At 48.7% G+C, this 13304-nt stretch overlaps 1 protein-coding gene across 5 annotated transcripts in view; it reads left to right on the top strand.

Moving 5' to 3' along the window:
- The first annotated feature begins 264 nt into the window (after positions 1-264).
- The window catches only part of TMCO4 (transmembrane and coiled-coil domains 4), a 98044-nt gene continuing 85004 nt past the window's right edge, over positions 265-13304 (top strand). For 3 of the 5 annotated variants that reach the window (XM_019461586.2, XM_053898895.1, XM_053898896.1), the window contains exons 1-3: positions 266-394; positions 4710-4870; positions 9880-10057. In XM_019461586.2, the coding sequence (XP_019317131.2) occupies positions 9888-10057 (170 nt within the window). In that variant the 5' untranslated portion in view covers positions 266-394; positions 4710-4870; positions 9880-9887. Of the gene's footprint in view, positions 395-4709; positions 4871-9879; positions 10058-13304 lie in introns of all 5 variants that reach the window. The other 2 variants (XM_019461592.2, XM_019461589.2) reach the window with 2 other exon arrangements.

The following is a 13304-nucleotide window of genomic DNA, read 5'->3' on the forward strand; positions in this document are numbered from 1 at the left end:
GACATGAGCTGACTTCAGGGGGAGACGGAGCTCGCTGGCCACTGCGTGGTGGACAGCCAGGGGGGAGAGCAGACGGAGCAGGAAACCGGTGGGGAGACTCCCGCTGGGATCCACCTGAGATGATCTCGGCTTGTACCAGGGTGCTAGTCGGGGAGAAATGGGGCGACCACAACGTGGACGAGATGTCATACAACCTGAGTATCTACCCCAGGGGCACGCTGTCACCACCACCTACTATCCTCCAGGCTGCTGAGGTGAGATGGGATAGGACCTTTCCCTCTGGGCCAACATCTCTTTTTTCTTCTGGTCTGTAGTGGAATCGTCTGAAACCCTCTGGGTTCTTCTGTTGCCATGGACACCTCCTGAGATGCTACGTTTGCCACTGGCTTCCCACGTAAGTTCCAGATAGAGGTATAGAACGAATGGGTGTCTCTCCTAAAATGCTGGAGGGGACTGGGAGGTGGGGAATGAACTGGAACTGTCTAGAATCCGCCCTTCTAGGATGATCCCAAGAGTGTGTGTGGGCATGAGCTCAGAACTACCATCTTCAGAGTTTCTGGCCTAAGGACGGTGCTGTGGCTCTCTTTGTTGTGAAGAATTTCTTCGGTCACGTGCTTTTCTTCCTCCTTGGCTTCAACACAGTTCATTCCCCAGCCCTTCCGTGATATTGTAGTTTTCCCACTAGTGATGCTTATTTCATTGTACTTCAGTCTCACTCATAAAAACTCAACTGTAACCAGTTAACCAGGAAAAGAAGGAAAGAGAGAGAAAGAGAACACTTTCCCCGCCCTCTCCATACACATGCATTCACATCAAATTTGACCTTGGCGTTCACTGGCTGCTCCAAGCGGGGGAAAAAGTCCATAATGGGCTGGCGTGTAAGAAAAACACAAGAAATCCATCCTTGCATGTGATCTTCTAAAGAAAGGCTCAGGTCATGGAGTTTTAAGGGTGATTTAAAGGACGTCCAAGGATAATATTGATCATACTGGTTTTCTCCTTGGTGCTGACTTTGGAAGTTTTCATCCCCCCCCAAGGAGAAATCCCGTTGTGTTGTTTATGGCGTTAGTTAACGATTATCGGTTGAGTGCCTACTGTGGGTGCATGCAGAGCCGAGGACAGATGTGGAGTGGCTCTCTGCCCTCACTACTGACAAAAATAGCTCAACCAGTTTTTGTTTTTGCTTTTGTTTTTGTTTTTGTTTTTGTTTTTTCGGTGGTAGGTAATGTAGCTGGCTAGATAAAACTCATAATCACAGACCATCATGACAAGGCCCGCTCTGGCATGCCTGTCCGTCCTGGGCCTGGGCTGTGCAGGCTAGCCATGGCTGAGTGTTCACCCCATTCATTCTCACCATGTATATGTTCTGTCCCTGCCAGTTGGTCAAGTGCAGGTCAAGTGCAGGCCTTTCTCGGAGTTCTTGGTGTCTCCACAGTACCTGGACTAGAAGCTACTCTGTCCATCGGTGACCTCCAAGGCCGTGGGTGCTGCTGGACCAGCTGTGCGCACACTAGGTGGCCCCAGGGCATGGAGTCACCACTGGCCCCGACCAGCAAGGTCTTTTTCTCACTGCAGGAATCCAGCTCTCCCTCTCGAAATCGGTTTAGCTTGTCAGACATACTTGGGCATCTCAGCTCAACTTGGACCGGATCCTGATGCTAAATCAGACCAAGGGGGAGAGTCCCCTGTGAGGACCAGTGTATACAGTTCAAGGGTACATCTCCCAGCCCCACCACACTCCCTCAGTGAGCTGGGGAGCTGTCACCACACTCCCTCAGCTGGCATAGTTGGGGGACCCAACCCATGCAAGTGGACAGTCCGTAGGGTTGGGACCAGGGGCTCCTCCATCACAACAAACTGGGTAGATGGGTCACACTACCCCCTGTCCATCTTGTTGATTACAAGACCTGTTTATTGGTCAACGGAATGGGACTTAACTGGGACCTCAGCCCCGTGGGCTTGGTGGGCTACATGAGACCAGGGCTTTCTGAGGTAAAGCACTCCTCTTCTGGGGCAAGAGCAACGTTGTTTTTAATTAAAAAATTTTTCGGGGGGCGCCTGGGTGGCTCAGTTGGTGAAGCCTCTGACCTCGGCTCAGGTCATGATCTCACCGCGTGTGAGTTTGAGCCCTGCATCGGGCTCTGTCTTGACAGCTCAGAGCCTGGAGCCTGCTTTAGATTTTGTCTCTCTTTCTCTCCCTCCCTCTCTCTCTCTCTCTCTCTCTCTCTTTCTCTCTGCCCCTTCTCTGCTCACACTCTCTCTCTGGCTCTCAAAAAAATGAATAAATGTTAAAAAAAAAAATTTGCTTTTCTTTTCAGGGCTCCTGAGTGGCTCTGTTGGTTAAGCATCTAACTCTCGATTTCAGCTCAGGTTAAGATCTCACAGTCGTGGGATCGAGCCCGACGTCGGGCTCAGTGCGAAATCTGCTTGGAATTTTCTCTCTCCCTCTCTCTCTGCCCCTCCCCAACTTGCTAACACACTCTCTCGCTCTCTCTCAGAATAAATAAATAAACTTAAAAATACAAAAATTGTTTTCTTTATGAAAGCATCAATGAAAGCTCAGGACAGAAAATGTCAAAAATACAGAAAAATAGAACAAAACCCAATAAGTTCTAGTCCCACAACCCTGCCACCAAGAGATAGTGACCTGACAGCAAGGAGCCCGACGCGGGGCTCGATCTCATGAAAGGCAAGAGCAGAAAACAAGAGCTGGACGCTTAACTGACTGAGCCACCCAGGCACCCCTCCTAGTGATCTTTTTGTTCTGTGAAACTGTTTTAAAAAACATACCTGGAAGGTCGCGGGGGGTGGCTCAGTCGGTTAAGCAGCCAACTTTGGCTCGAGTCGTGATCTCATGATTCATGGGTTCAAGCCCTGCATCAGGCAGGCTCTGTGCTGACAGCTTGGAGCCTGGAGCCTGCTTCGGATTCTGTGTCTCCCTGTCTCTCTGCCCCTCCCCTGCTCGTGCTCGCTCTCTCTCTCTCTGTCTCCTCAAAAATTTTTAAAAAACAAAAAACATACCTGGAATCATTTTGTATATCCAGTGATGTACTGTTAACCACCTCTTTGGAAAATAAAATCCATCATTTGTAGCATCTGCCAATTTCTATAGTAGAAATACTCCCACTGTGGCCTATCTCAGGCTGCCAGTGACCTGTTGAATCAGCTCTCCCCAGCCAGTATGAATAAGCCTGTGTCAGCAACCCATGTTATAAGTTAAAATCACGTCCTGGGGTGCCTGGGTGGCTCAGTCGGTTGAGTGTCCGACTTCAGCTCGGGTCATGATCTCGTGGTTTGTGAGCTTGAGCCCCGCGTCGGGCTCTGTGCTGACAGCTCAGAGCCTGGAGCCTGTTTCGGATTCTGGGTCTCCCTCTCTCTCTGCCCCTAACCCGCTCGCATTCTGTCTCTGTCTCTTTCAGAAATAAATAAACATTAAAAAAATAGAAAATAAAAATAAATAAAATCATGTCCTTTTTTGGATCATAAAATCAACACATTACTGAAAATTCACAAAACATAATTAATAAAGAAAAACAATTAAGATGATCCAGAATCCAAGAGCCCCCTGCTTCGATTAGAGACAGCCACCGTTGCCATCCTGATAGGAGTCCTAACAGTCTCCACTCTCTGGACAGATACACGTACCAGATATGCATTTCTTCAGAATGCAAAAGCAACACATATGTATGGCAGAAAAGCCTCAGCTATCTCACCTTTCATGGAGAATTTGAGAGACTATTTCCAGCCATTTTGTCTCCTCTGCATTTTTTAACATGGTTGGACTCACAGCTTGAATCTCGTAGTTTGTAGGCATGGTGAAGTCACTTTGCCATGCCCCATAGGAAGGGCATCTCCAGGAGAAGGACGTTATCCCTGATAATTCCTTAAAAAGGATTAAAGAGGTGGGGTGCTTGAGTGGCTCAGTCGGTTAAGCGTCCAACTCTTGATTTCAGCTCAGGGCATGATCTCATGGTTCGTGAGTTCGAGCCCCACCTTGGGCTCTGTGCTGACAGTGCAGAGCCTGCTTGAGATTCTCTCTTCCCTCTCTCTCTGCCTCTGCCCCGCTCACTCTCTCGCTCTCTCTCCCCCAAAATAAATAAATAAACTTAAAATTTTTTTAAGGATTAAAGAGGCAGAAAATCATACTCTGGTTCTTTGGCATGGAAAATGGCCAGTAGGAGGAAGCGCAGATTATCTGAGGTTGTGGGGAACCCTGGGTAATTCCAGATGCTTGCTTGGCCCCCTGTCCCATCTCCCCTGCTCCTCTGATGCTCCAGCAAAGAATAAGAACAGGAGCACCTTTGGGGAGAGAATTAGCAGGAAAATATGGCTCTTGCTTAAGCCTAAAAGCTAGTTCATTCATTCATTCCTGCAACAGACATTTTCTGAACACTCCCTCCGTGGCTGGTATGTGCTCAGGGCACAAGGTACAGCTATGAAGGAGATCCGGTGCCTGCCAGCTACTGCCAGGCTAATCGTGGAGCTGGGCGCTGCGACCACATCTCAAGTTAGGAGAAGTCAGAACAGAGATATTAAATGAGACAACAAATGCACGAGCCCAGGGGAAATGCCAGGGCTGTGCTCAGTGATGGCCGCTGCCTGCCGTCTAGCAGAGAAAAGTATCCCAGGTAGGGGAACCTACTGGGGCAAAGGCCCAGAGGACAAAGCATTAGCTAACAGATGCCTCTTTCTCTCTCCTCCTCCTCCAGATCCCACACCCTATGGACCCACAGGCTGGTTTTTCTGGTTTGCTCCCCACTAGGGCAATTTGCATATTTCTCCAAGAACCTTCAGGAAGCTGAGCAGCCTGTTTCCAGACTTGGAGAGAGGAGAGGCCAGGGGAAGCCAGCAACTGTTTTCTGAAATCTGGGTACGTGTTATTTAAGGTTTCTTTTTCCTCAAACCCTCACCATTATTTAAAATTGTCTTATTGTAAATATGAGTTTACTTACTGTCTGTCTCCTTCCCTGGAACATATCTCCATGATGGAGGGCTGTTGTCTGTCTGTCTTAGTCTCCGCTGTTTGCATAGCATGTAGGATGACGCCTTCCATGTAATAGGTGCCGATATGTATTTATTAAATTAATTGCTTCTTGACCTTTTGGCCAAGATCAAACGTATATTTATTAAATGAACTAGTTCTGGGTGCCTGGGTGGCTCATTCGGTTAAGCATCCGACTCTTGATTTCAGCTCAAGTCATGATCTCACGGTTCATGGGTTCGAGCCCTGTATCAGGCTCTGCACTGACATTGCGGAGTCTGCTTGGGATTCTCTCTCTCTCCCTCGGTCTCTGCCATTCTCTCTCTCTTCGCTCGCTCTCAAAAATAAATAAATAAAAGAATGAACTGGTTAATTTGGGGTAAGGTGAACATTTGCTTTTAATTTACTTGGAACTTAAGGTTTTTGCCATGCTATAGAGACATCCCGCTGCTTTTTAAAAAGTTCTTTATCTTAAAATAATTACAATCTCACAGGCAAAATATTAGTACCAAGACATCCACCCATACCCTAACTCAGCTCCCCGCCCCCACGGCCACTGCCTTCACAATGAAGTCTGACCGGGCATCTTTTTGGTTCTTCAAAAGCATCTTCCCTCTAGGGGCGCCTGGGTGGCTCAGTCGGTAAGCATCCGACTTCAGCTCAGGTCATGATCTCGCGGTTCATGAGTTCGAGCCCCACATCGGGTTCTGTGCAGACAGCTCAGAGCCTGGAGCCTGCTTCTGTCTCTGTGTCTCCCTCTCTCTCTGCTGCTCCCCCACTCACACTCTGTCTCTCTCTCTCAAAAAATAAATAAACATTAAAAGAAAAAAAAATTTTAAAGCATCTTCTCTCTTGTACCTCTGGGCCTTGACACGTGCTGTCCCCTGTGCCCAGAACATGCTCTTGCTGTCGACCTCACCCCTGTCTGACCGCTACCTTCTCTCGGAAGCCGGTTCTGGGTGGCAGGCCCCTGTTTGTATCCCTCCACCCGTGTTGCCCTTACGTTTATCCTGCTGGTTTGTCATCGTCTGTTTACTTGTCTGTCTCTACCACCGCACGGCTTCCTCTACGGAATACCCTCTCCTATCCACCCGCCCGGCTGTCGCCCTTGCGTCCCGCAGGCCTCCGCTAGAGCGGTCCCTTTCAACTGCACACCGTCGTCACCCACTCCTGCCACATCACTTCGCATCCCCCTCATCCGGATGCTTCTTCCCCGATGATCCCTTCGTGGATCCGACCGTCAGACCTGACTGTGACTCTAGTTCTGCCAGTTACCAGCCACATGATCTTGGGCAAGTTACTTAGATTATTATTATATATTGCTGGATTGCTGCCTGTGTCCCACCAGAACGCAAGCAGGGAATTTGTCAGTTTGTCACCTGATCTGTCCCAAGGCCCGGACCAGGGTGTCACACATCACGTTCCCTTCTTCACTCACCCAGCACATATTTATCGAATGCCTGCAATATTCCACAGCCTGTTCAGAGAGCTAGAAGCATGGCAGTAAAAAAGAAACAAAAAACAAAACAACCAGGGGCCTCCCTCAAGCGTATGTTCTATTGGGATACATGGGTAAATAAATAATTTGCATTGTATATTATTTAAGACGGGAGTAAGTATAAAGCTAGAACAGGGTGCTAGGGTAGAAGGGCAGGAGTACTTGAGCCTGAGAGGTCAGGGAGGGCCTCTCAGAGGAGGTGACATTCAGGCTGAAGCAGAATGATGTGAAGGTCAGAGGAAGAGTGTCCCAGGCAGGGGAACGGCAGGTATAAAGGCCTGGAGGGGGGACCAGCTTGCATATTTGCAAGCACATCGATGGCCAGCCAGTGTGGCCGTGGTGTAGTGAGCAGGCCGGGTTGGGGGGCGTGAGATGAGTCCAGGGCCAGGCAAGGGCCATCCTAAGGGGATTAGTGTGCGTCCTGGTGTGAGGGGACGCCTTTGGAGACCTTTAAGCGGGCAAGTGACATGATTGGTATATATGACAAAAGGGCCACTCCAGCTGCTGTGTAGAGAAGGGATTATGAGGCAGTTTGACCTGATCAGAGCTTTTTTGTGCCCCAAGCTCATCCCCTCTCCCCTGTGGATAGAGACAGGCCAGCTCGTGCTTCTCTGACTGGAAGGCTGTTTATTCTTGAACTGAGAACTAACGTGGGGCCCTCCAAGTACCAGCCCGATAAAATACCACCTTGGGCTCTTCTGGATGAGAGGCACAATTACCACGGCCTCTGAATGGAGTGGATTAAATCACTAAGCCTGCCACATCATGGCTGGGCGCTGCCCCTGCCCCTTCGTTTGTGACTTGTTGTCCCCTTTGTCCACCACCACGGTCTGGGCTGATCCTGTGAGCCAGGGAGATCTGCTGCGAACCTCAAACTTGGGTTTCTGGAGCAACCATTGGAGGCCAGTCTTGCTGGGTGACACTAACCACGGTCTTAACCTCTCTGGGCCTCGGTTCCTTCATCTGAAACAAGGGAAGAAGGATCCCTGTGCATACGTAGAGGAAAGAACCCAGGGTTTGGAGCCGGAAGTCTGGTGTGACTTTCATTACTTAGTTACTGTGTAATTTTGGGAAAAGCCCTTGGCCTCTCTGAGCCTGTTTCTCAGCTACAGGAGGGAATCCTAATAGCTCATGTCCTTCTTAACCGTACATAGTAGTTGTGAGATTTAAGTGCATTGTAAAGTGCTTTGCAAACTATTATGTTTCTACACAAGTTGACTTGTTGCTTCAGGGTTACTTTAAAAAACTAACGAAATATTTAGTTTCACAGACTTTTTAATATTTAATATTGCACGGACTTTTAATAACTCCTCTGTAGAAGTAATATTTTGAGGATAAAATTGTTTTTTAAGTTTATTTATTTATTTTGAGAGAAAGCGCGCGCATACAAATGGGGAAGGGGTAGAGAAAGAGGGAGACAGCAGAGCCCGAGGTGGGTCTTGAACTTACAAACCGCGAGATCATGACCTGAGCCGAAGTCGGACGCTTAACCGACTAAGCCACTCAGGCACCCCTGAGGATAAACATTTTTATTGCTCAGCTGGAGAAGAATGCATTTATGGGCCAAAGGCAGTGCTGAGTGTGGGTATTAGACTTGATATCTCTTGGCAGTTGTGATGAGTATTTAAACAGAGGTAGTGGCCAAGAGCTCTGGCTTTGGGCTCCAGTCTGCAATTTACTGGCTGGGTGACCCGGACTCATTTACTTCTCCTCTGAGCCTGGACATTATGGTGATGCCTGGGCTCATAGAGTTAGCCAAGACTGAACATGTTAACGTTGCAGCCCCAGGGCCTGGCCCCCAGCAACAGGCACGTAATGTTAGCTCTTGCCGTTATCTATACACCTTGCTGTGTGCCGGGCACCGTGCTGAGCATTTCAGTGATTTGTTTGTTGACTTTTTTAATGCATTTATTTTCTTAACAGACATTTATGTGGCATGGGCCCTTTGGCAGGCTTTGTGCTAAGTGCTTTACAAATACTAACCTACATGGCTATGTCATTTACTGCTAACACAGTTCCTCCAGGCAGATAATGTTATAGTCCCATCGGCAGGTGAAGAAATGTGAGTGCAGAGAGGTTGAGCTGCCCAGGGCTCCATATCTATCAGATGGAGGTGCTTGGATTCGTGCCCAGGTTTGTCTGGTTCTGAGCCTGCATTCATATCCACAGTGCCCTGTGGTCGAGGCGGGTTCCCTTCCTGGTATCCACTCCCAGGACCCCTCCTGCCCCTTGAATGCCTGGCTTGGCTTGGTTTGTTCCCTCCCCTGCCTTCCCTGCTTCCCCTTCTGCCCCTGGGAAGGAAAGAAAGAATAAAAGGAGGGGAGAAAGGAGACCTCCTCCCCTCCCTTCTTTCCTTCCTTTCATTAAAGCATAACATACACAGAGTGCACAAATCTTAAGCATACAGCTTGATAAGTTTTTAAACGTATTCATACACATGTAATCAGCACTGGGTGATGGAGAAGATTTCCATCACCCGGAAGCCTCACTGTGCCCCTTCTGAGCCAATACTTATGGCTTGCCATGGGCAACCTGTCTTCTGTCTTCTTTTACCTTAGACTGGGAAGGTATGGAATGAACTCAGTTCCGCAGATAAGTGTATCTGTTTATCATTGTGTCTGTGAGGCTCACTCCTATTGTTGTGGTTAGCCAGGCTTCATTCTTTTTCATTGTTTTGTAATATTCCCTGCTACAAATATGGCAAAGTTACCCATTCCGCCGTGGACAAACATGTGGCTTGCTTCCAGCTTGCAACTATTATGAACGAAGCTTCTGTGAGCATTCGTGTACATGCCCTGTGGTGGACAAAAGCCCTCATTTCTCAGGAGTAGAATTGCTGGGGTATAGAATTGCGTATAAAACACGTTTAGCTCTAATGATAAAGTCAAACCAGTTTCCAAGAGGTTGTACCATGAATACTCTCCTCAGTCGTGTGTCCAAGTTCCGTGTGTCCCTTGTGCTCACCAACACTTAGGATTGTCAGGCTTTTAATTTTGGCCATTCTGATGAGTGAGTAGCAGCGTCTTGGAGTTTTAATTTTATTTCTCTGATGACTAATGGTGTTGAACACCTCTTCGTGTGCTTATTGGGCCATTGGATATCTTTTTATGAAGTGCCTGTTCAAGTCTTTTGCCAGTTTTTAAATTTGCCTCATTTCTATTTCACCATGACTTCTAAGAGTTGTTTATATACTAAGGATACAAATCGTTTGTTGATACACATACTGAAAATATCTTCCCCCGGTCCATGGTGTGTGTTTTCACTCTCTCGAAGATGATGAAGGCCTATTTATCAGTCTTTTCTTTCATGATTGGTAGTTGTTGTGTCCATTTAAGTAACTTTGGCCTAACCCCTCACCCCCGTTTGCGTTTTTCACTGAGATTTTTTTTTTTTCCTGCAGGGCTGGAAATGGCCACGTGCAACAGTTCAAGTGAGGGGCTGCCTCCGGTGGCCGAGCCAGCCGTGGAGGGGGAGCCTCATCTGCCCGTGGGCCGGGAGCTGGCTGAGGCCAACCGCTTTGCCTATGCCGCCCTCTGTGGCATCTCCCTGTCCCAGCTATTTCCAGAACCTGAGCAAAGGTGAGTGCCTTTGTCCTTACAGAGGAAATGTCATGCTTCCTTGGGGAGGCAGTTACTGACAGCCAAGCCACCTGCCGGGTATTACTGGCAAAGAGGAGAAAGTCATTGCCCTTGCCTTGAAGGAGCTCACAGTCTAGAGGATTAGATAGCCTTCCTTCAGTACTCACTCATTCATACCTTCACCAGGCATTTTCTGGGCACCTACTTTGTGCCAGGCATGATTTGGAGTACATGGAAGGAATACGCAAATAAGATGGACAAGGCCGATGCTGTCCCTGCCCATAAACGGGACACAGCCTAATGGAGAAAAGATGCTTATTCATGCATGCAGCGTGCCTTCGTTGAGCACCTACTCTGTGCTGGGTGTCGTGCTAGGCCCTGTGGAGAAAACAAGCAAGGCCTGGCTCCTATCCTCTAGGGGCTTATGGTCAGGATGGGGGAAGGCACCCAAATAACTGACTACCATTATACTAGACAGATGGGGTAAGTGCCCGGATGAGTTCAAACCAGGTGTCATAGGAACAAAAGATTGATGGGTTTAATGACAACATTAGTATCTGTTGTTGCTGGTATCTTGGACGGATGTGTTTCAATCACACATTTGGAGTCAGAATAGCAGAGCTGTGAAAAGCCTCCAAGCCTTTGAGGGTTCTTGGGGGAGAGAGTTTAGAAGCAAGACGAGGGGGCGTAGAGAGGCAGACGGAGTGGTCCAGGGCCTGGAGCCTGCTTTAGGATTCTGTGTCTCCCCAGGACTGTGAGACACAGACCCCAGGGGGTAGGCGTGGGGGTGGGGGGGGCGCACACAGGTAAGACTTTCCTTGGGGAGAATGGAGTTGACTCAGGGACAGGTTGGATGCTGTGGATGGGGCAGGGGGAGGAGCTGTCTATGGCCCCAAAGTTCAAGGTGGAGGGTGGGGCTAGAAGGACAGAAATACCATCACCGAGAGGGGAAGCGACAGATGAGGGCAGGAAATGACAGGAGATTTTTTGCGTCTGCAGTATTTTCAGGACTTCCTCCCCAAAGGTCCCCCGTGAGTAAACTTCCCCATGCTTTAGGTCTTAGCTGGGTTTTTATTTGTTTTGTTTGTGTTTTATCTTCATCCGTCCCGCTGAATACTTGAACACAGCCCTCTACTTGGGGGGCACCTCTGGGACCCTCCCCACACCCTAGACCAGGGTGTTTCTCCAGCCACATGTTCAGCGACCCAGCCCTGCGACCACCACGCTCTTCCCATACCCACCACCCCTCCAGTTTGGACTCTTGGAGGGCAGGGCCTGCCTGGTTCACCTGTAAGTCCCCAGAGCCTCCCATACAGGTTGGTGTAGCTGACAAGCCAGTACACAGTGGGGAGAACTTTGTGTACTTTGTTCACATCAGCAGATGTTCGTGGGGCACCCAGGTGGCTCAGTCAGTTAAGCATCCAGCTTTGGCTTAGATCAGGATCTCTCAGTTCGTGAGTTCGAGCCCTGTATCAGGCTCTGTGCTGACAGCTCGGAGCCTGGAGCCTGCTTCGGACTCTGTGTCTCCTCTCTCTGCCCCTCTCCTGCTCGTGCTCTGTCTCTTTCTCTCTCAAAAATAAATAAACACTTAAAAAAAAAAAAGTTAGGGGCGCGTAGGTGGTTCAGTCGACTGAGTGTCCGACTTCGGCTCAGGTCATGATCTCATGGTTCGTGGGCTCAAGCCCCACATCGGGCTCTGTGCTGACCGCTCAGAGCCTGGAGCCTGCTTCTGATTCTGTCTCCTTCTCTCTCTGCCCCTCCCCTGCTCATACTCTGTCTCTCTCTCTCAAAAATGGATAAACATTAAAAAAAAATTTTAATAAAAAAATAAAATAAAATAATGTTTAAAAATTTTTAAAATTTAAAAACAAATTTTAATTAAAAAGACATTTGTTTTAAAGTTTTTACAAACCCCACAAATGTTCATGAGCCTGCACTGTGTGCCAGGCCTGTGCTGGGCACCACCTAGGATGGCACACGGAGAAGTGAGTCATCACCTGTGTGCCGCCAGCCCCCCAAACACACACACATCCAGGTACCACTTTAAGCACACATGCTTTTGCCTGGCCAGAAGCACTTGCCCTGGGGTATTTCCTTTCTGAAAGTTTACAATCCAGTTGTCAGTTCATTCCACGAGATCTCTGTTTTCTTAGGCCTAAAACACATTTTAAAAATGACTTCAGTCATTTTACAACCCAGCTATACTTGTTGATTTCAGTAATCTTTCTCCTTTTAAGTTTATTTATTTATTTTGAGTGAGAGAGAGAGAGAGCGCACCCAAGCAGGCGAGGGGCGGACAGAAGGAGAGACAGAATCTCAGGCAGGCTCTGAGCCATCAGCACAGAGCCCCACTCGGGGCTTGAGCTCAGGAATCATGAGATCATGACTTGAGCCGAGATCAAAAGTCTGGTGCCCAACCAACTGAGCCACCCGAGGTGCCCCAGTTTCAGTAATCTTTAGAAAAACACTCTGGATTTTTTTGTCACGTGGGACATAAAAGCAAGCCTTTTTAATGTATTTATTATCTGAGCCATAAACATCACAGATAATATTCCCTAAAATTAACTCTGTTTATTAAGCATGGAGAAATTAATGGGGTAGAGTAGGGGACCACAAACGTTTTCTGTAAAGGGCCAGGTATTTTAGGCTTGCGAGCCACGTAGCTGCTGTGGCCGTCACTCAATTTTGCTGCCATAGCCTGGTAGGAGCCAGGAACAGCATGTAAAGGATAAGCGTGGCTGTATTCCAATAAAACTTCATTTACAAGAGCAGGGCCAGCTTTGGCCCACGTGGGTAGTTTGCCGGCCCCTGGTGCTGGAGCTTTGGACTCATCGTGAGAAACGCTGGATTCCTGTTGAGGCTTTGTCTCGATATGGCATTGAACCTCTGCGGCCCACGTGCTCCATCCGTGGGGAAGGGGGGGAGGGGTGGCGCAGGATGCAAGGGGACGTTTGATGCACCTGCCCAGCCAGTGCCCAGAGCTTGGTGAGTGCCCGGGAATATAATCCCTGGACAGGGGCAGTCTCTGCGGTGGTTAAACACGGCCCCTGGTGTCATGGAGATGGGGGTTTGAACCCTAGAGCTGTCATGTCACCTCTCTGGGTCTAGGTTTCCTGATCTCTGGACTGGAGTAAAAATAACACGTCCGTCCCTGGTAGGGGTATGGCGAGAAGTAAATGAGTCGGTGTGTAGAAGGCGCTTACCTAGCGCAGGGACTGACGGATGGTTGCTCTGTGATTGTCTTTTG

The sequence above is a fragment of the Panthera pardus genome, unplaced genomic scaffold (assembly GCF_024362965.1).
Source record: "Panthera pardus isolate Hobbes unplaced genomic scaffold, ASM2436296v1 HiC_scaffold_11, whole genome shotgun sequence".
Lineage (NCBI taxonomy): Eukaryota > Metazoa > Chordata > Mammalia > Carnivora > Felidae > Panthera > Panthera pardus.